Here is a 24,373-nt window from a genome sequence, read left to right on the forward strand (position 1 = left end):
TCTTACTTTATAGTTATAAAATCTTATATAGAAAATGAGGGGTAGTTTTTAAATATAAAACAAGAGTATAAACATTTTAAAATACATGAATGTTATATAAACAAAATTTATTAATAAAATAATTATGTATAAACGTTTTCATTAACCTTTAAACAAATTTGTGAAACTATTCATGAACTTTTTCAACCCCGAAGGAGAATTTACAGAATCATTTGCACCACACGCTTTAATATATCCTAAGGGAACCAAATCAATATAAATCGAAGAATATTCATACTTTTTCCAATTTCTTAAACAATTAGGCATATTAGGCAATCTTTCCTGAAAATATATTAAACAGAGTCATTATTAAATATGAATAAATTCATGTTCACTTACTTTCAAAATATTGCTGTAAGTTTTTTCAAAATACGGCATATAGCCTGTGTGATATGATCCTGGTATGATAAATGCAAACCCTACAATTTCTTTGTTTTTTACCAAAATTGTTACTGGTAGATAATTATTGCAATTTGTATCGTTCACATTTGAATATGTGTAATGAGTACCTAGAAAAAAAAAACAATCACATAATTCTAGAAGATAAATTGCTAATGACTCTTAAATTTAGGTCAACAAAATAGCATACAAAATTGCATATGCAGAACGGTGTTAAAGTTTTAATAATTGTGGTATAATAAATATTATTACATACCTCTATTTTGAACACAATTTTGCTTTTCCCAAAAGTTTTTCACCAATTCTGGTTCCTTTGGAGGTACTTCTAATTTTGTTCTATTTTTTCCAACAATTCTAATCATATTTCCAAAAGATGCAATTTCTTGTTTGTATTCTGGGTTTTTTATATGATCTAGATGTATAAACAATATATAAATTGATATATATATATATATATATATATATATATATATATATATATATATATATATATATGTTTGTACTTACTGTGATCCACAAAAAATATTTTGATCAAGTAGTACTTTTTCCAATTGACTTCCACCTCAGTAAACCAAGGACTTTCATTAAATTTATATGGTGAATTGTTTGTCCTGGTATCATTCTTCAAAATCTATTCATTTCCAAAAAATAATAAATTGTTTTGTTATTAATTTTTCACTTATTACTCACCATTATAGTTACTCCAACAATTCTATCAATAGAATCTATCATGACACAAACGGTTTTATCAAAATAAGGGCAGTAGACCTTTAAATTTGAATGAATTTTGGGTACTGAGACCATTGTCCATCCTTTGTTCAATGCTCTGTTCTCGGTTAAGGGCAAATAATCTAAAGTTCCACCAGGAAACTTCCAAACTAAAAAAATGGACAAATATTAGGTTGTCAAATATCTCCCTTCCGCCTTTTTGTATTATAAACCAATAGCAAAAAAGCGGAAGGGAGATATTTGACAACCTAATATAATAAACAAAAAATAACAGAAATACTAATTATAATTGTTACAAATATATATATTTATATATATATATATATATATATATATTAGGGTGGTCCTTAAAATGGTCATTTTCGAATTTCCTTGCTCCCAGGGGCTCAAATGGTTCCAAATAGATAAAAAACAATTCTCTGAAAGTTTTAGCTCTTAATATTAACGTTTAGATAGAGCGCAATTCAATCAAAGTTTTGTATGGAGATAGCATGAAAAAATTTTCAAAAATTTTAAAAATGTTTTTTAGATGTAATTTAGCGAACAAAGGAATGAATAAAACTCATTTATTTGTCGCTAAGTTATACCTAAAACATTTTTTTTAAATTTTCAAAATTTTTTCAATGCTCTTTCCATACAAACTTTGATTGAATTGCGCTCTATCTAAACGTTAATATTAAGAGCTAAAACTTTCAGAGAATTGTTTTTTATCTATTTGGAACCATTTGAGCCCCTGGGAGCAAGGAAATTCGAAAATGACCATTTTAAGGACCACCCTAATATATATATATATATATATTTATTATTACCATAAGGTTCCGTCCACAAAGCAACAGGCTCATCAATCACTAAAATAAATATTAATTATAATCATTTGCACATCATTTTTAACAATATAAATAATTTTACAATATTTACATGCTGATATTTTTATAACAAAATTTAATAAAAATAATATTCCAAAAAGTGCATTCATTTGGCTTCACTAAAATATAATAAATATTTTATTAAAATATGCGTAAATTTATGTAAATTTACGCATATGCGAATTTACATCATTGAAAATTTATTTATTAATTTCGCAATAGTAAATTTCATTTGAAACACTTGTGTAAATATTTTTGAATAAATTGAAATTGGAAAAATTTTATAAATTGCCTTAAGGCAAGTCAATTAATTCAATTCAAAGTCGCTGCAATTCCTGATTTGGAATACCAGACAAGTTGAGGAAGTGCGAATTTTAGATGGAAATTTAAAATGAAATAGTTATCTTTCTGAAAACCGCAATTAATTTCATTCACCGGTTTAGAAGTTGTGATAAAAAAACTAAAAATTTGTCCTGGAATACGAATACCTGGAGCGTGTTCTAGATGCTAATTATTTAGATAAAAAAAATGATCAAACAACATAATATTGTTAGAGAAACTACTAGATAATTTTACTTTCTGAATCTTGCAATTAATTTCATTCGCCGGTTTAGAAGTTGTTACAAAAAATGTAAAAAATTGTCCCGAATTTTCTTATAAAGTTACGCAAATTCTGGAAGTTAATCATAACTCCATCTTCAAAACCCATCTCTGTTTCCTAAAAAAAAATAAGCATAATGAAATATTAAAATTAGTATATATTCAATGTATCTTATCTTACCTGTGCCAATTAATAAACTAGTTGTTTTGGTATTTAGCCTTGAGGCAAGTTACATGAACTTCCCGATATGTGTAAATAATTGACTTAATCAAAAAAAAAAATGTGTAAATAATATACTTCATCAATCCTACTTTAAAAAAAAAACATAATAATTTTAGCAAAAATTGACGAATTTTTAAAATTAAACTACTTGTCGTAAGGCCGTAATATTACAGTAAGTTGTATAAGACCATGATGTATATCGCCAAAAAAAGTTCCATGAAAATCGGCTTAAATTTTTTTTACAACAGTTCATTACAAGAAAACGGCTTGGTAGATTTTCAACTAAAACTAATCAGTATCATTACCAACTAATATCTTTCGAACAGTTTTTGATTTTTTAAAATCGGTTCGGTAGGATGAGCTTAAATGTGGACGAAAAGTTTAACACTTTTTTTTTTAAATTGCAAAGAAACGGCTTGGCAGATCGTCGCACAAAACTGACAAACGATAGTCCTCACCAAAATACATCAAATGGCTTTTAAATTTCTGAAATCGGTTCAGGCGTTTTTGAGAAAACGTCGATGAAAGGTCTAATTTTGACAAATGCCAAAAAAACGATACCAATTTTTGAAAACTTTGACGAATTTCCAAAGTTGAACCAATTGTCGTAGGGCCGTAATATTTTAGTATGATCTAGAAGACTATAGTATCTACCGTCAAAAAAATAATAATAAAAATCGTCAAAAAAAAATTTTTTTAACACTTTATTACAAGAAAACGGCCCGGCCGATCTTTACCAAAAACTAATCAGCACGATTTCCAAACAATACCTTTCGAAGGGTTTTTGAATTTTCATAATCGGTTCAGAATTGCGGGCTAAAACGTAGAGGAAAATTTTTTCACTTTTCTGCTATTTATAAAGAAACGTCTCGGCCGATCGTTCCACAAAGTCGAGATACATCGAATGGCTTTTGAATTTTTGAAATCGGTCCAGCCGGTTTCAAGAAAACGTCGATTTACGGCAAAAAATCTGTTCACATACACACACACACATACTTTTTCCAAATTTGGTCTCATTCGATTCAGAATGGCTTGAAACGTCGAGAAAACATAAAATTAGCGAATTGGATTTTTTGATGAAAACATAAACTTCTCCTTTGGGAAGTTAAAAATAATCAAAACTACTTTGAACTCCTGAAATAAATATGGAAACCTCTAAAAATAAATCTGTAAACTTCCCAAATAAATCTCTTAACTCCCATATAATAGTAAAAAAACCTTTTATTTACATACTGCTCTTTTACAAAACTCTCTCTACAAATATATTTATTAATATATATTATCTATAAACTATTATCCACTAAGCACACATTTTTTATACCAATTTTAATAATATCAGAGATTCTTTCTTATAATTTTTCGTACTACAAAAAACTTTTAAGCACACAATTAATGAATGAAAATTAATAAGAATTAATTATGATTATTAATTAATGATTAACTATTCAGTCTCCACATAGAATAGTGGAAAAAATCCCATATTCTTTATTAGATTCTCCTTGTAAATAAAAAGATTTGCTTAAAAAAATAATATATATGACTTTGTTTTGTGGTAACTTTAAATTAAAGGAATGAAAACTTAAATTTATCGTTTATCTTTACCAGGTCAGATATCATTCGGTTTGTTGTATTTTGTATTCCAAAAATAAAATGACTTATTTACATTATAAATTCTAATTTTTTTACCGGTAAAATGACCATCAGTCAAAAGGGTTGCCTTGTCGATTCTGCAGCCTCCGGATTTAATTCGCAAGGCCTTAAAAATTCTTGTCCTCGTTCGTGTAACCATTTATTAGAAACTAAAAACAAGATATTAATATATATATATATATATATATATATATATATATATATTAACAAAGTCTAATAATCGGGCATTGCACCAATAAAAAACGTGAATTTCTTTCAAAAATTTATTTTAAATCGGCTATAATTCTAGGCTTCATTCAGTGGAAACTAAAAATAAAATTAAAACTGAAACAATTGAATTGGAGTGAAAAGAAAAAAGAAAATAGTAAATAGTACTTACAATTAGTTAATCTTAGTGTTAAATTGGAAAATTTTACTAATCCATGGTATCAAGATATGGTAATGCACTACACTATGTATTATAAACATTAAACTTGTAATTACACAATATTTTCACAAAATACTAATTTAAAAAATCACAATTGGATAGTGTGTAGTTCGTAGACTGGTTGAAGATATAATGGAGAAAGGACATTTTAAAAAATATTTTTTACCCACTATGATAATTGATCAATTTAATAACGTCAATAAAAAATTAAAATTTACAGTAGAATTGGAGACAATGAACTCGATAAGTTTCTTAGACATAAAACTCATACGTACTACTGATAACAAACTAATAACAAATTGGTACCAAAAACCAACTAACTCTGGACGTTACCTTAATTATTTTTCTTATCATCCACTCAAAATGAGAATAGGTACTATAATAAATCTAACTGACCACGCAATACTTCTATCGGACAAAACATTTTGGGACAACAACATAAATTTAATTACGAAAATTCTAACAAATAACTCATATATCCCTTAAAACTTATAAACTCCGTAACCAGTAACAGACGAACATACCTTTTGAATAAAATGAACAATTCCACAGTACAAAACGATTTACCTGACACAGAAACTCTTTCTGGTGTAATATGTTTGCCATACATTAAAGAATTGTTTGTTCCTTGGAAAAAACTTTTTTATAAATCCGGACTCCGACTTGTAAACAATTTTAGTACAACGACTAGTACTATTTTTACCAAAACAAAAACCCCTTTTAATATCGAACGACTCAGAAATCTCGTCTATCAAATTAATTGTCTAGATTGTAATTTAATTTACATAGGAGAAACAAGCCAGAACCTATATAAACGTTTACAACATAAAAACAATCCGAGGCAATTTAAAACTATGATTGCGGAGCATATTTATACTTTAAAACACAATATGGACTTTTCTAACCCGACTGTACTACAATTCGAACAAAATTTATTTAAACAAAGAATTATAGAAGGATCTATTTTAACTATTTATAACAATAAAACAATAAATAAACGGAATGAACTTAACACGCTGTGCGACACAAATCTCTTTTATTTAGATAGTATTTCCAAATTTCTCACAAAACAATAAAAACGCAGGCGCAAAGGATTCGCAATTCGTTCCACACATGTGTAGAATCTTGGTAAAAAATATTTTTCAAAAAGTCCTTTCTCCATTATATCTTCAACCAGTCTACGAACAACACATTATACTATTGTGATTTTTTAAATTAGTATTTTGTGAAAATATTGTATAATTACAAGTTTAATGTTTATAATACATAGTGGAGTCCTGATACCATGGATTATTAAAATTCTCCAATTTAACACTAAGATTAACTAATTGTAAGTACTATTTACTATTTTATTTTTTCTTTTCACTCCAATTCAATTGTTTTAGTTTTTAATTTTATTTTTAGTTTCCACTGAATGAAGGCTAGGATTATAGCCGAAACGTATGGATATAAAATAAATTTTTGAAAGAAATTCATGTTTTTTATTGATGTTATGCCCGATTATTAGACTTTGTTAATACATATGTCAACTTCAAATCCAGAATCATACAATATATATATATATATATATATATATATATATATTTATATAATATTTATTTATTTATTTATTTCTTACCCCATTTGGATCCTGCAAGCACAGGACATGCAGCATGTCTCGTCAAATAGTCTCCTTCACCACTCGGATGAAGATTGTACCAAAAAGCTGCAGTCCCTTTTTTTGGCCAGAGGGATGTCTTTAGGGCTGGAAATACTGTTGCACCCCCTTGGGCAACATCTGACATCTAGATAAAACAATAATAGTAATAATAAACATTAAAGAAAAAATCATACAAAGGTAATTTCAATGTTGGTGCTAAAAAGTTCCAAGGTAAATGTTCAATGGCTTGTAAGTTATTCGTTTTATTTTGTTGCAAAATAAAATTATAAGAAACTTTGTGTAATTTTTAACCAAAATATATTTCTATTTGTCTACCAATAATTCTATTTGTATATGAATCGATAATAATGACGTAACGATCATCTTTGATCAATTTTTTTAAAATTATTTTTTATTTATTTTTTTTTTAATTTTTTTTATTGCAAAAATGTAACCAACTCTTCATTTCGTCAATAAAAATAAAATGTGTTTTAAATCATTAAAATCGGACAATCGGTTCTCCCAAAAACTGCATTATCATTTTTGGCACTTTTTGCCCCGTATCTCCGAAACTTCCGGATCTGCCTTTGCCAAAAACTAATTACCACTATTATTATGAATCGAATGTTTTTTGAATCATTCAAATCGGTTGATCCGTTCTCCCGAAATCGTCGATGAAAGATTGTATCCGCACACATATATATACAGCACCCGCATTCACGCACACATTTATATACATAATATATATATATATGTATATATATATATATATATATATATATATATATATATGAGATTCAGTTATATATACTTACGTAGAATAAAACTGTTGCAATCCTGTTTCCTGTTCCTAGACTTTTGAAAGCGTTGACTTCTTCTTTCTATGAAAAAACAGATAATATTAAATATGTATATACTAGCCGACCCGGTAAGTCATAAAAAATATTTGTAGATAATTTTAATATTCATTTTTTTTTAATTCCGGATTAAAATAATACAGAAAATTGATCCTAAAATAAATTAGTGGGGTGTATGGCATCGTGCCTTAAGGCAAATTGCTGCAACTTCCCGTACCGTAATAAAATATTCGAGAAATTTTAAACGTTTTCAAATATGCTATTACAAATACTGTAACTTTCATTATTTTTGCTATCTTATTATATCCAGAACATTAACAATCGTCATTTCATTTCGAATTCAATTTAAAAAAAAAATAGTTGCCTAATTTACACAAAATAGAAAAACTGCTCCCGTATAGTCACAGTCTAAACGCATTTGCAAATAATTCTGTGCGACATTTTCACTTATACTGCGCTTAGATTGGCGGCATTTTCACATTTTTCAATAGTTTTCACACAAAATTGGAAAAGTGCTCCAGTACATAAACAGTCTAAACGCACTTGGGTAACGCATTTATACCAGAGTGGCGCTTAGACTGTGCTTAGCCTGGGTAATTTTTTGAATTTTTAATCCAAAATTACAAAAATATTTTATGGAAAATAAAAAAAGATGTAATATTTTTTTATTCTCGAAAGCAATTGTTTTGTCAATACTAGCAGAAAGTTTTTCAGATCATTCAAATCGGACGCTTAGTTCACACTACAACTGCCATTTTTTGCACATTTAGCTCTGTATCTTCGAAGTGGCGGGACCTGTCTTTGCCAAAAACTAATCACCTCTTCTCCCAATCATTACAAATTGAATGTTTTTTAGATCATTCAAATCGGATATTCCGTTTAAAGTATATAACGTTTTATAACTGTATAATGTAAAAAAAATGTGAAATTTAAAGTTAAGTATCTAGTTATTAGCCATTGTAAGATTTTATGGGTTACATTCATTTATAGTTACAATAAAATAAATACATACAAATATTAATAGTGAATTTATACCAAATTAGATACTTTACCAATTTTTCTAATAAAATAATCCGGAATAGTCTAAATTCGTTTAATTTTATTCATCCGAAGAGCATTTATTTATTACATCTTGAATAACTTTTAAAATATTTGTTAAAAATAAATGATGTATTAGAAAAATTTGTATAAAATTAAATTCTAAATAATATTGTCTAACATAGTAAGACCCTATAGCATCTCGGTATACTTTAAAAACCCTACCAAAAACTACGAATTGCATTTGATAAAATGTAAATAAGTCATAAAGAGTGCGTTTATTTAGTATTTCTTTCAAAAACTCGATTTGTATTTTCTGCACTCTTTGCTCCGACCTGCCTTTGACAAAAACTAATCAGCACATCTCCCTATCAATAGAGATCGAATGTTTTTTAAACCATTCAAATCGGTTGATCCGTGCGCCCGCAAACGTGGACGAAAAAATGCGGACATACAAAACACACACACATCCATTTGGTTTCTGTGGTATGCCAAAATGTTCGGAAACCTTCAAAACGTCAAGAAATGCAAAGATTTTCATTTTCGATTTCCGGCCGATTATTATAACCACCCTACGGGAAGTTAATAATACCGAAAATTTATGCCAAAATAAAGAATTGTTGAGGGTGGACAACCCTTAATAAATAAATAAGTTTTTTGAACCAAAATATAAGCTTTTTCATGAGTTTAAAATTTAAATTTTGGCTGATCCTCAGTCATCCTGAACCTAATTTTATAAAAATTTCACATATATCACTAGGGCTTCCAATACCGTACTAAAATCTGAATACCGGTATTCGAAATTGTTCATATAGAATTATTTTATTTATTCATTTATATAAGTCTTTGTGAAGTGTTGATATCTACAGGTATACAATATAGATAATTATAATTAAATATACACATCGACAAGGTCATACTAAGCTGAGCCGAGTCGGCAATACACATACACCGTTTGGAAACTGTGTAAGTGTATTCCGAGAGTTAAATTTTTAACAAAATTTTTGATAATCCCGAAATACCGGTATTATTGTCTCAATACCCGTATTGAATACCGGACAAAAATCGTCCGGAATCCCGGTATTCGGGATTACGGAATTCCGGTATTGTAAGCCAAATATATCACTAAGCTTTTCATCCCTTACCCTTGCGAAATCGAAATGCGGTTCATAATGTCCTCCAATACCATAGTTGACCACCTGCAATTCCTCGGCAGTATCAACCTCCAATCCTGTCATCATCCTAACACGTTCTGCGACTGCATAGACATGTCTATGTTCTTCAGATTTCAACCAGGCCGATTTGCTGATCCTGTAATTTGCAGTCTCCAACTCGCCAGTCTTGTAATTTTGCACCGTCGCCCTTTTAAACTAAAAGAGAAATAGAAATATGGGGTAAAAAAATACTTCATGTTTGTTTCGTAAAAATTCTAAGTAGTATACAATGTCCCTTTTCAGCCGACTATTGTAAATTCATCAAATTTATTGAATGTCCTTTACTGGACAGTTGTAAATCAAAGAGATAATAAAAAAAATAAAAAATTAATCTAAGTTCTTACCCTTGGTTGTGCCATTCTTTTAATCGTCGCAATTTCAGTGTCGTATATTATGTCGTGGAAGATTAGAATCCTAGGGAACCTGTGGACCTAGAAATTACAATAAGTTACATACATAAATACATATTTATAATATACTAGATGACCCAACAGACGTTGTCCTGTACCCGTGTCTACAATTTTTTAATATAATATACTAATATTTACCGTTTACCTAAAAATAATAATTATCGTTTTTTAATTTACTCTTCACGCCAAAATGCATATACACTTAAAATATGAGCGATGTTAAATGTAGAACTTCTTTAAGTAAAATGATGAGGCTCAATTCCCACACTATATTAGAAATTGAAGTCTTTTAAACGGTATAACATAACCATAACCATAACATAACACTGGTACTTCATGTTGGATTAAATTAATTTAATTTTTTATTATTTAATATGTCAAAAATGCATCTTAAACTTCTCCTAATCGATATCGCGAGAACCGAATTGTATGTATTCATCTTTACTTTCCCATTTGTTGTTATAAAGTGAAATTTTTACTAATTTTAAAAATATTGTGCAAAGATTAGTAGAAGATGCAAATAAATTATATATTGAAAAAAAACTATACTGAAAATTTAATATCTGAATCTTGTGTTGGCGCCCCCTAAGGCGTGCGCTCGTATTTCTCGCATGCATCGCATCAAAGATAGGACCTGCCCTGATTAATACTTAATTTCATATTTCAAGTGAATTAATTTGTCATATCCTGTTCATATGTGTATCATTCAATCTGCCATACATACACTGTATTTTATATTATTTTAATTTCTTGCACATCTCAGCTGCTTTTTGGCAATAATAATGGAGACATTTCATTTTCCTTATTCATAATCATAAATTTTTTATACATATTCTAATATTGTCTAGGTTCGTAAGTAAATTGAACTATTTGGCAAATGATAGTTTTCATTATTGTCACGAATTTTTCAACTTAAAGATATACATTAATGTCTTATTTTGTTTTTTATTTTTATTGGTGATTTACAGTATTATGCTATCGGTATTTTGTCCAAACTTATATTTTGTTGAATATTTTCATGTGGGAGATCGTAATGAATGCAAAATATTTTCAAAAAGAAACTATTCATTGAACTAAGTTTTAGAGTCTTATTATGTTAAATAATACATTTAAACATGTATAAATACGTATAATTAATAAATTAAGAAATGCAGAAATAAGTGTCAGAAATTAAAATAATATAAAATACAGTATATGTATGGCAGATTGAATGATACTATAATTAAGAAATTATATATACGTCTCTTTATCTGTTTTTTTCTATTTATATATTAAGCTTATTACATATAAGTAAGATATAAAGGATTTAAACTTATATATCGGCATGTGGATGAACCAAAATTATCTGATATTTAAACCTTCTGCAAAAAGTTCTGAAATTATTCCATAGACTCCAAAAAAAATATCCCCCAAGTTGTCTATCTATTTCCTTATCTATGTACTTTATCTTATATGATTTTAATTTCAGGTACATCTCAGCTGCTTTTTGGCAATAATAATGTAGACATTTCATTTTTCTTATTCATAATCATAAATTTTTTATACATATTCTAATATTGTCTAGGTTCATAAGTAAATTGAAATTTTTGGCAGATGATAGTTTTCATTTGTTTTCAATGCAAACAATGACATGTCGTTTTTTACATTTTTTTCCATTAATTTATACAATATTGCACATACATCCCAGTACTTTATAATCCCATACACCCTAAAAAATTTCCTTGACAAATTTCAGAAAGATTTATCGAAATCCGAATAGTCCTTTAGGAGGAGTATACAGTGAGTGCTTGTAATTTAATATGAACTTTATATAATAGCAATAAAGCTCAAATTGATTCTACGTTTTAGTTAGAAAACGTTTGTATGAGAAAAAGAAAAAGCTGTTTTTAGGGTTTTCCCGGCAATTATTCGATTGTTTTCTAGCCGTAAGCACCATTCTTGGACACCAACAAACATTTTAAAAAAAGATTTGGCCAAATTGGTTCAGGCGTTGTTGAGTTATGCGCTTACCAACACACTTTGCGATTTATTTTTATATATAAGAAGATGAATCATAATTACCTCTTCCACTTTGAATGGTCCAATAAGTAAATAAGGGTTATCGTTGGTCACCAGATGACATTTTAGTGAAGCTTGTTCGCGAGGACCCAAACCCAATTCACCCCTGCACAATTTTTCGTACAACTCACGTTCTGTAGGCACATGGACTTCTTCGGAAGCATCATCATCTACATACTAAAAATATTCATCACAAATTATATTAAATAACTAGTGGTGTATGGCATCGTGCCTTAAGGCAAATTGCTGGAACTTCCCGTACCGTAATGAAATATTCGAAAAGTTTTAAACGTTTTCAAATATATTATTACAAATACTGTAATTGTTTCATTATTTTTGCTATCTTGTTATATCTGAGCAAATCAAATGTGAATCATAAATAAATCAACTTGTTTCCAGAACATTAACAATCGTCATTTCATTTCGAATTCAATTTCAAAAAAAAAATAGTTGCCGAATTTGCACAAAATTGAAAAAGTGCTCCCGTATAGTCACAGTCTAAACGCATTTGCAAATAATTCTGTGCGACATGTTCACTTATACTGTGCTTAGCTTGGCGGCACTTTCACATTTTTCAATAGTTTTTCTCACAAAATTGGAAAAGTGCTCCAGAATCAAAAACAGTCTAAACGCACTTGGGTAAACATTTGTACCAGAGTGGCGCTTAGACTGTGCTTAGCCTGGGTAATTTTTTGAATTTTTAATCCAAAATTACAAAAATATTTTATGGAAAAAGAAAAAAAGATTATATTTCTAAAATCTTTATATTTACTTCACTAGAATCTTATTCTATCTTCATTTAGAATATATTCTTGAATTGGCATTTTATCAATACATCAATTCATGTAATGTAATTAATTTAAATGGATTTCAAATGAATTAACTTACATTGACACACACAGAGATTCAAATAAGATTTATTATAGGAAAATAAGATAAAGTGATAGTACTGCATTTGTATGATAACACATACACACAAATTTCATTCGTAAAAAAATCAACTTTCAAAAAATAATTTCTATTTCTATCTGTGTAATAAATATTTTAGAATTAATCACAAATCAAATTTATTAAATGAATTATAAAATAAATCTGTATTTAATCAGCTTAGGTAATTTACCACTGTTTATATCTATATAAACTAATTATAAAATTCATCACATTTTCGATGATAAATGACTAGTTAAATGTGATATAATTTGACTAGTTAAATGTGATTGACGTATATACTCGTCATGGATAAGTGGCAGAATTTTGCGTTTTGATGTGTTTGCTCGTCATGTGTGTAAAACCCTGACAATTGGCAATTTAAAAAAATAATTTGCAATTTTTACTCAAGCAAAAATCTGATATCATTACATCATGATATCACAGTATATCTATGATTGCGAGACCAAAGCTCGTACCGTAGCGCCACGGAACTAACTTTGCCAAATCTTGACATAATCGAACCGGATTTTTTTTGTACAAAAACTTTTGAAGAAACTAAACATATAAAAAACCAACTAAAGTAATTTTTTGTTAACAGTTGGATATTAGAAAGCAAACCCAGTAGAAGTCATTTCTAATCGTAATATTAGACTTTTTGATGTTATTGCAGCAATCTAAAGGTTCTTTTTTAACTCGACATCATATTTGAAAGTAAACACACACACATCCAATTTTTCTGAGGTATGCCAGTAAAATGTTGAGAAACCTTCAAAACGTCGAGAAATGCAAAAATTTTCATTTTCGATTTTCGGTCCATTACTATAACTACCCTACGGGAAGTTAACAAGTAAAAATTTTTTTGTACATACCTGTTCCTCATTGATCTTCTCCTCCAAACTTGGTATAACTTTTTCCTCAACCATTTTATTTTCGTAGTAGACTTTATTTCCTAAAGCTCTCTGATGATTCGGCACGATTTCCAATAACTCGTTTGTCATTGCTAGAGCTGATGGTAAATTACCTGGAAAAAAATATACAAACTTTAATAGTAGACCAAGTTGCACTGTCAATTTATTTTGCTATGTACTAGGAAATGCAATACCGGTATACCGGTATACCGAATTACCGGTAAACCCCCCGATTTTTCGGCGGTGTTTTTACCGGTATTTACCCCAAAAATTATTTATTTATTTCGGTATTTTTATATAAGCGCTATTTGATACATAATACAATAAAGTTTAAATTTCTCGGAACAAATTTATCTTTAAATTCCATAATCGCATAAACAGCTACATCTTCAAGTGATTATATAAGATAAACAAATGTCAAATATTATCTCAACTCGTCATTAAACTGAATATTTATTGCTTTCCAAAGGGCTTCATATCGGGTTACAATAAATAGAATCGGACTGATAGATAATGATGTTTGTTTCATCTTTTGTAAAAATGTAACGGTTTTTTAAGTGATATTTGCGCCAAAATATTTTATATCATACAGATTACCTCTGCGCAATCTTAATTTTTTTCTAGCTTTATGCATAATAATTATGATAATTAATAAATACTTTTGCTTCTCATTACAAGTATAAAATATTATTTTTCGAAAATCTTTTTAAAGTTTGAAAATACTATAGAAGCATAACATTGTTTTAAATAACAATTCTCAGCAATTATAGTAACTTATTATTTATCTCGACAAAAAATCCGATCTTAAATTAGTGTAGAAAAATTATTTTTTTAAAATATTGTAGATTATGCTAATTTAACACATTGGATACAGACAATACAATTTATTATATTAATGTAATATGATCTTTTTTGAGTTTTTGGTCTTCCTTACTCATAAGTTTGTTTTTGGTGAAAAGTACTCAATATACTCGATAGTGATAATGAATTAATTGAATTGGATATAATTTTGTTGAATTATTATTTAAAAAATAAACTTATTGTTTTATTTTATTGTTTTTATTGTTTAGTTGAATATAGTTGTAGTTGTATATACATTTTTTTAATATTTGTACTAGTAACTTTCAATTTTGTTTACGTTTGTTTAAGATCAAAAAATACCTGTAATTTACCGGTATTCCGGTTTTAAAATGAAAAATTACCGAAATACCGGTATTGAAATTTTTCATCGGTATTGCATTCTCTACTATGTACCTTGCATGTAGGTGGAAAAGGCCAAATATTCCAAAATATCTTCCCTGGTCGTCGTCTTATTTTTCTCCATTTGCAACCTTTGCATGGCCTCCTGCATCCAAAGAACTGTATGGTAAAAATCACCATTGTTGTAAGACTGTCTGCCCAATTCGAAGCAATCACCAGCTGTCAGGGCAGTACTAGAAAAAAAAACAACTATCAGTCCAAGAACCATTAAAATCTGTTACTTTCCTTACCTGTATTGGACGCCATTCAGTTCACCTCTGGCAACACTAGACGTCTCTAATTTGTAAGTATCCTGCAATCTCATCAGGGCAACTGCTGCACCATTCAAATCTTCGTCTGAAGGGAATTTTAGGTCGTCACGAAGTCTGGTAATGTTTGACACAAATTCTAAAAGGGACAATAGATGGTTTACAAGTCCTGGTGAAATTTTGGTTAAAGAAAAATGATGGTAATCTACGGTTTTCACCTCTGCCAACATCCTCCAGCATCATACTTTCGATGGCCTTCCAATCTGTAGTAAGTCTCTTGGTCAACAAATAGGCATTTATAGGATTAGATACGTAAGTCTGAATATCCTTAGCTGCATCTGCATGCTCTCTTTGATACTCCAAAGATTTCCTACAGAAAAATTAGAACTTAAACCAAAAACCCAGCACCATCCTTGTTCCACAAACAATTTTGAGGATGCTGATTTTCGGAGTAGTAGCATTTTCAATCAACTTTTTAACTTCCCGAAGTAGAAGTTTATGTTTTCATCAAAAAATACGATTCGCTAATTTTATGTTTTCCCGACGTCTCAAGCCATTCTGAATCGAATGAGACCAAATTTAAGGAAAAAGTATGTGTGTGTGTGTGTGTGTGTGTGAACAGATTTTTTGCCGTAAATCGACGTTTTCTCAAAAACGGATGGATGATTTCAAAAATTTATAAGCCATTCGATGTATCTCGATGAGGACTAGCGTTTAGCAATTTTGCGCGACGATCAGCCAAGCCGTTTCTTCGTAAATAGCAGAGTCTTTCGTCCACGTTTTAGCCCGCAATTCTGAATCGATTTTGAAAATTCAAAAATCGTTCGAAAGATATTGGTTGGGAATCGACCTGATTAGTTTTTGGTAAAGATCGGCCGGGCCGTTTTCTTGTAATTCGTTGTTGAAAAAAAAATTGAGCCAATTTTTATGAAACTTTTTTTAATGATATATATCAATGTTTTACACAACTTATTGAAATATTACGGCCTAACGACAAGTAGTTTAATTTTAAAAATTCATCAAAGTTTAAAACAAGGAGTAGTTTTTTTCACGTTTGTTAAGGGGCACAACAAGTGTACCCGCCTAAAAAAAAGTGATTTTTGGGAATTTATATTGAAAAAACTACTCTATCAATCATTTCAAAATTATAGTAATATATTTATACATGTTTTAAGAATACATAGTAAAATTTTTGAAGAAAAAAATTAAATATTTTTTAAGTTATAGTCCATCTCCAACGGGCGTGACAAAAAAAGGCCCTTCACTGCTGCAGTGATTCCGGCCTTCTACGTGGATGAAATTTAAAAAAAAAAATCTCGTTAAACTAGATAATATTGTCTGTAAAATAAACTACGATAAAAAGGATCAAAAATTGACAAAATGACGGCATTTTTTTTTTAAAAAGTCGAATTTTAATCAAAATTTTGGTCGTTTTTGGCCTGCCAAAATTCGATTTTTGATCCGATCAAAAAATCGATAGTTCATTTTACGGAGAACTATATATAGAACATGTAAAAAAAATTTGATAGTGATCGGATCATTTGTTTTTGAGTAATTGCTGCAGCAAATTCGGAAAATGCTATTTCGAGAAAAACGCGTAAACTATACATATACTCTTTAAATGGCTGTGACTCGAAAACTATTTAAGATATCGATTTAACATTTTGGTATGTTATTTTTAAAGGTATAACCTATCTAAATATGAAAAAATTGAAAATTCGATTTTTTGAAAATTTCACACTAGTTGTGCCTCTTAAAATATAAATTAGACGATTTACTTGGTATAACGATAGAAAACTTGGTCTTAATAAACATACTGAGGCATTAAAGTCCTACGGAAACTAGTTCAATTATAAAAATTGTTGATTTTTGAAAATTTGCTCCTAGAAAATACTCCGAGTTAACGTGTTCGTTTGTTTTCAATTACGTGTAATAAATCCACTCGGAATACTTTTAATCACTCATAAATTAATTTATATTTTATTGATTTAGTCGATTATTTACACATATCGGGAAGTTCATGTAACTTGCCTTAAGGCAAAATACCAATACCAACTAGTTGGCATTTTTTGGTTAAATTTCGGCCTAAATCATCCCTTACCTCTTCAGAATCTCCAATCTCTGTTCCTGAACACTTATAAAACCATCAAGAGCGTCCACCAAAACGCTTTCGGTGATCAGCAAATCTTCCATTTCGACCAGGGCAGTGTACAATTCTCCTTGAACACTGGATAAAGTCACCAGGACGGTGGTGAATGTGACTAGAATGGGTAGCATTAGACTTTTACTGGCCATCTTGGTGAAATTCTGCAAAAAAAAAATTAAATTGAGGTGATAAATTTTGGATGAACAACTAAAAACGTGTGACAACTCAGGTGGTGAAGAAAATGCATTTTTTTTGGTTTGTGGTTTATAACTTTTGTTGCTATTGAGATGGATTTTTTTAGTGTTAGGAAAGTTTATTTGGGATAAAATTTGCTATAAAATGGTGTAAAATTGAAATTTTTGTAGAATATTCTATGAAGTTTCTACTAGTATTTAAACCTGGAAAATGCTAAAAATAAAAATGTGACAACTCAGGTGGTGAAGCAGTTACATTTTTGGTTAGTGGTTTATAACTTTTGTTGCAATTGAGATGGAATTTTGTAATGTTAGGAAAGTTTCTTCGGGATAAAATTTGCTATAAAATGGTGTAATTTATTTTTTCCATTCTACAAAGTTTTTGGAGTAAACTGATTTTTTATGGATATTTCTTTTATACACTATTGCAGTAAAGTTACGTTTTTTTTTAGTTCGTAAATTGTAACATTTGTCTCGATGGAGATAAATTTTCCTGGTGTTAGCAAAGTTGATTTGTGATAAAATTTTCTATAGAATGGTATAATTAATTTATAAATTAATAAACTGATTTTTTTTATGGATAGTTCTTTTCTACACTATTGCAGTAAAGTTGCGTTTTCTTTAGTTCGTAGATTGTAATTTTTATCTTGATAGAAATAGAATTTTTTGGTGTTAGCAAAGTTGATTTTCTATAAAATTTTCTATAAAGTTTCTACGAGCATTTAAACCTGGAGAATGTTAAAAATAAAAATGTCATGCAATTTTTGAAGTTTGAATGAATTTAATTTTGTTCTGGTTAAGTTAATTTAATATTAATGAAATATTAAGCAAATTCGTACAAAATTAAATAAACTAGAGAATTCTTTTAATACTACAAACACCTACAACAACTCGATATACTTAAAACTCGTCATAGAAAATAGATAAGTAACTCGAGTACGTATGGTCACGCATTTATTTAGTATATCTCTTGTAACTTTTAAAATAATCACTTTATATTATTGGAATATTCTGCAAATTTGTACAAAATTGAATAAGAAATAATATTTTCTAATATCACAATAACCTATAACAACTCGGTATACTTAAAAATCGCATTTGAAAGTAGATAAGTATGGCCATGCATTTGTTTATTATATCTCTTGTAACTTTTCAAATAAGAATTTAATGTTAATCAAATATTCTGCAAATTTGTATAAAATTGAATAATCTATAATATTTTCTAATATCACAAAAACCTACAACAACTCGGTATACTCAAAAATTAACATTGAAAGTAGGTAAGCAACTCGAGTACGTAGAAAAATCGTCATTGAAATAGATAAGCAATTTGAAGGCGTATGGCCATGCATTTGTTTATTATATTTCTTGTAAGTTTCAAAATAAGAATTTAATGTTAATGAAATATTTAGAAAATTTGTACAAAATTGAAGAATAAATAATATTTTCTAATATTATAATACCCTAAAGCAACTCAGTATACTTTAAAATTGCAATTGAAAGTTTGTATCTAAAATTATTAACTCTATGTGCGTTCCTCAGTGTATTTATTTATTTTAACCCTTGCAACTTTTCGTTCATCTAATATAAATAAAATATTTGACAACTTTGTGCAAATTTTTAATAAAATTTAACACTTGTTAATATTATAATCACCTAGAAAATCTCGGTGTACTCTAAAAGAGCATTTGAAAACAGTGTTAGTGATGCTAATTTAATCGTGACTAACGTGTATTATATATCTTGTAACTTTTAAACAGTACGTCTAAAATTAGTCAAATATTCGGAAAATTTATACAAAATTAAATTATCTATAATGTTGTCTAATATCATATAACCCTACAGCAAATGGGTATACTTTAAATTGGCAAACGAGTAAAGAATTTTTTTGTGGGCGTCGTTTATATTGAAGCTGCTGCAATTGTGAAGTATGCAATTAATTTTTATGCATTTATTTATTATATCTCTTGAAACTTTTAAATGGTACTTGCAATGTACATAAAATATTTTGCAAATTTGTACAAAATTGAATAATCTATAATATTTTCTAATATCACTATAACCTACAACAATTCGGTATACTTAAAAATCGCATTTCAAAGTAGATAAGTAACTCGAGTACGTAGAAAAATCGTCATTGATATAGATAAGCAACTTGAAGGCGTATGGTCATGCATTTGTTTATTACATCTCTCGTAATTTTTAAAATAATCACTTTATATTAATCAAATATTCTGCAAATTTGTACAAAATTGAATAAGAAAAAAAAATTTTTAATATCACATAACTCTACAACAACTCGGTGTACTTTAAAATTATATTCAAAAAATAGATTAACTTAATTTCTTCTTAATAAATTTTCATTTCCTTTATCTCAAATTGCAACAAAGTCCCATGGAATTAACACTAGTTTTTACTTCTATCGCATCATTTTTTAAATAAATTTTCTTCCCCTGTCGTCAAAAATGTTTTTCCCTTAATTTTCACGAAAAAAAATAATTTTCCGAGTAAAAATCTTCCCCAGGTGAGGCTCGAACTCACAACCCCGGCATCGCTCTGAATACTGTCTTATAAGTACCGTGCGCTAACCAATTGCGCCACTGGGGACACGCCGAACGCCCGAAAAATTGTAAAAGATAAGGCACTGCCTATTTTCAATGACGATTTTTAAGTATACCGAGTTGATGTAGGTCCTTGTGATATTAGAAAATATTATTTCTTATTAAATTTTGTACAAATTTGTAGAATATTTAATTAATATAAAGTGATTATTTTCAAAGTTACAAGAGATATAATAAACAAATGCATGGCCATACCCGTTCAAGTTACTTATCTATATCAATGACGATTTTTCTACGTATTCGAGTTACTTATATACTTTCATATGCGATTTTTAAGTATACCGATTTGTTGTAGGTTCTTGTGATATTAGAAAATATTATTTCTTATTCAATTTTGTACAAATTTGTAGAATATTTGTATAACATTAAGTTCTTATTTTAAAAGTTACAAGAGATATAATAAACAAATGCATGGCCATACCCAATTAAGTTACTTATCTATATCAATGACGATTTTTCTACATACACGTGTTACTGATCTACTTTCAAATGCAATTTTTAAGTATACCGAGTTGTTGTAGGTTTTTGTGATATTAAAAAAATATTTTAGATTATTCAATTTTGTACAAATTTGCTGAATATTTGATTAATATAAAATGATTATTTTAAAAGTGCTCGAGTTACTTGTCTATTTTCAATGACTCGAGTTACTTATCTACTTTCAATGATGATTTTAAAGTATACCGAGTTGCTGTAGGTTCTTGTGGCATTAGAAAATATTATTTTTTATTCAATTTTGTACAAATTTGTAGAATATTCGATTAATATAAAGTGATTATTTTAAAAGTTACAATAGATTTACTGAACAAATGCATGACCATACGTGCTCGAGTTAATTATCTACTTTAAAATGCGATTTTTAAGAATACCGAGTTGACCTAGGGTCATATGTTGTTAAAAATTAATATAGGTAATTGAATTTTACACATATTTACCAAATATTTCATTTACATTAAACCAACGGTTTAAAAGTTACAATAGATCCAACAAATAAATCACGGATCCACATACATAACTTTGTTTCTGTATAAATATATTCATTCAACAATTTTCTATCAATATTTACCTTAACATATTATTGCTGATTCAAAAATTATTGATAATCCAATTAATAGTTGCTGATTTATCAATAATTTGATAGTTTATTCAAACAATCATATCGTCGTGACATGATTCAATAATTTAATTTCGTTGTAGAACATTCCTATTACATGTTATAAACAATTATAGAGCAATCAACATTTTGCAAATATTTTTAAAATCAGCAATAATTTGTGACATATTTAAAATACATATACACATACACAATTTTAAATTATTTCTACAGAATTTTACAAAATTGCAACAAACAAATCCGTTTCCTTGCAAAATTGCGAAAAGTAAGGAAAGTTGTGCAAATTTTCCATTATTCTCATCGAATCGAATTAAGATCGTTAATTCTCTTGTTCTGAGCTAATTAGCGAAAAGTTAATGAATTATTCAAAGCGGAACTTCTTCTATTTACAACACTAGTTATTTCGACATTTAGTTCTATTTGCTTCGATGATCTCGACCCGAGGCTTGACTAATTGTTTAAAAGATAAAAGATACACTGAATGGGCTAAATTATTTTATTGTGTAATTATTTTTCCAAAAATAGATAGTAGTAGAACCCCGTTAAGATAATTAAAGACCGTTTAAAACACCAGTCTCTGCATATTGTATTAAAAAACATGTGCGTTTGTTGACAAATTTCTTTTGTAAATTTTAAACTGTTAGTCTAATATTATTAAAATTTTCAGCAAATTTATTTAAAATGAAATAATTCACAATATTGTCTAACATCATAATGCCTTACAGCAACTCGGTATATTTTAAAATAGCATTTCAAAGCTGATACTTATTGTTATTATAAGAAATAATTTGCAATTCATTTGTGCATTTGCTTATTGTATCTCTTGTAAATTTTAAACCGTCCATCTAATTTAATTAAAATATTTGGTGAATTTGTACAAAAATACATTATCTGTAATGTTGTCTAATATTATAAAGCCCTACAGCAACTCGGTATACTTTAAAATTGCATTTGAAAATATGCTTCTCAATACACTAGCCCTATGTGCATTTATCAAGTACTTATCAGTGCATTTATTTATTTGATCCCTCGTAACTTTTAAACCGTTCATCTAATATAAATAAAATATATAACAAATCTGTACAAAATTACATAAGTTTCAATATTGTCTAACATTATAATAGCCTAAAGCAACTCGGTATACCCTAAAAACAGCATTTGAAAACAGTGTTTGTGCCGCAGATTTAATCGTGAATAACATATAATTTAAAATTCTATCTTATTTTTCAAACAAAAATCCAATTTTTACAAAATAAAGTTCTTGTTTATCGCAAAAATGCAAAATTATGAATAATTTGTAAACAAATTTTATTCAAAATACGTATTTGTGAAAAAATTTTATGAACTGCAATTATTAAAAAATAATATTTTGTTAAGATTAATTTTGTAAAATCAAAATGTTTATCAATGAATAAACAATTTATATATATTTGAATTTGTATTAGTTAGTGTTTTTAATTTTTATAAAAAATATATAAAAAAATTTAAGTATTGAAATCTTTTTATAAATAATAATTTTTATAAATAAAACCAAATTATTAAAAAATTGAAAATTTCATATATTTATAAAACAAAAATGAAGTCTTATACACTTCTTGGCATTTTTCCTTCTTTTTCAAAATAAATGAATAATAAATTTAATTTATATGTTTTTTAGTTTTATTAAAATATTTCAAATATTTTTATAACAAAAATAATGCAAAATTTCACATTTATAATTTTTTTCCCATTTTTTTTTAAATTCTCATTATTATAAATCTTACATCATCTTACACAATTTTAAATGTTAATCAATGGATTTTTTCCATCAACTTATCGATTATTTATATCTATCGATTACTAATAGATTTTTTTATAAATTAGACAAGTACAAGTTTTATATTTGTTCATAATTATTATTATAAACTATTACGTGAATGGATAAATAAATAATTTTAATGTAACTTTTTACATTTCATTACGCCGAAGACTTTCCAACCAGGAGAGGAAAACATTTTTAATAGAAAAATTATATATAAAATTCTTCTGTAATGGGCTATGAAAGGTTAATCCTCCTAAACGATTATTCGGATTTTCATAAATCTTCCTGAAGTTTGTTAAGGGATTTTTCTAGAATTTTTTGGTCCGTAGAAATATAATTAGATTGTAGAAATAAATGGAAAAAATACAAAAAACCGCTTATCATAGATTGGCATTGAAAATATTTGAGGCATTGTTTGACATTAAAAACAAATGAAGACTGTCATTTGCTAAACATTTCTATTCACTTATAGGCTAAGACAGTATTAAAATATATTATATTTATGATTATGAATAAGGAAAATGTAATGTTTACATCATTATTGCCGAAAAGCAGCTAAGATGTGCCAAAAATTAAAATAATATAAGATACATTAAATATTTAGCACAGTATATACCCTTTATAATTAATTTGACAAAATATATGTATTTGAACAAAAAAATTATAAAATGAAGCAAAATATAAAAAAATGCGCCACAAAATGCTTCATTCTTTACATTAGTACTTCCGTTCAATAAAGTTCAAAGTTTGATGATTTTTTCTGCAAAATTTTGTTCTAAAGGTTAAAATTAAGTTTATATAAGTTCGTAGTAAATTTTATTAGTTTTCTAGTGAAATATAATAATTTATAAGTCCTTAAGAAACTGTATAAAATATAGAGCAAAATATAAAATGCGGCGCAAAATACCTCAAATATAAATAAAGTTCAAAATTGAATCTTTTTTTTTTGTATAATTCTGTTGCAGGTATTAGCTGCTATTATATATCAAATCTTAGCAATTT

General features: G+C 28.0%; 1 protein-coding gene and 1 non-coding gene across 2 annotated transcripts; both read right to left on the bottom strand.

Moving 5' to 3' along the window:
• Nucleotides 1-4,338: 4,338 nt before the first annotated feature.
• Nucleotides 4,339-17,797, bottom strand: LOC113389126 (prolyl 4-hydroxylase subunit alpha-1-like; the record flags this gene model as incomplete). Its single annotated transcript, XM_026626179.1, is given in 11 exon segments — nt 4,339-4,655; nt 6,552-6,717; nt 7,388-7,453; nt 9,613-9,837; nt 10,026-10,112; nt 12,153-12,326; nt 13,949-14,100; nt 15,242-15,420; nt 15,478-15,634; nt 15,714-15,865; nt 17,597-17,797. Coding segments are annotated over 11 exon segments (1,647 nt in total). The 3' UTR covers nt 4,339-4,560.
• A 2,554-nt stretch (nt 17,798-20,351) lies between these two features.
• Nucleotides 20,352-20,442, bottom strand: Trnai-uau. The gene is given in 2 exon segments: nt 20,352-20,387; nt 20,405-20,442. It is a non-coding gene; the product is annotated as a tRNA-Ile (tRNA).
• Nucleotides 20,443-24,373: the final 3,931 nt, after the last annotated feature.

Source organism: Ctenocephalides felis, unplaced genomic scaffold (genome assembly GCF_003426905.1).
Source record: "Ctenocephalides felis isolate EL2017-DRISC unplaced genomic scaffold, ASM342690v1 CF-g0.4_SCAFFOLD_03573, whole genome shotgun sequence".
In the NCBI taxonomy this organism is placed as follows: Eukaryota; Metazoa; Arthropoda; class Insecta; order Siphonaptera; family Pulicidae; genus Ctenocephalides; species Ctenocephalides felis.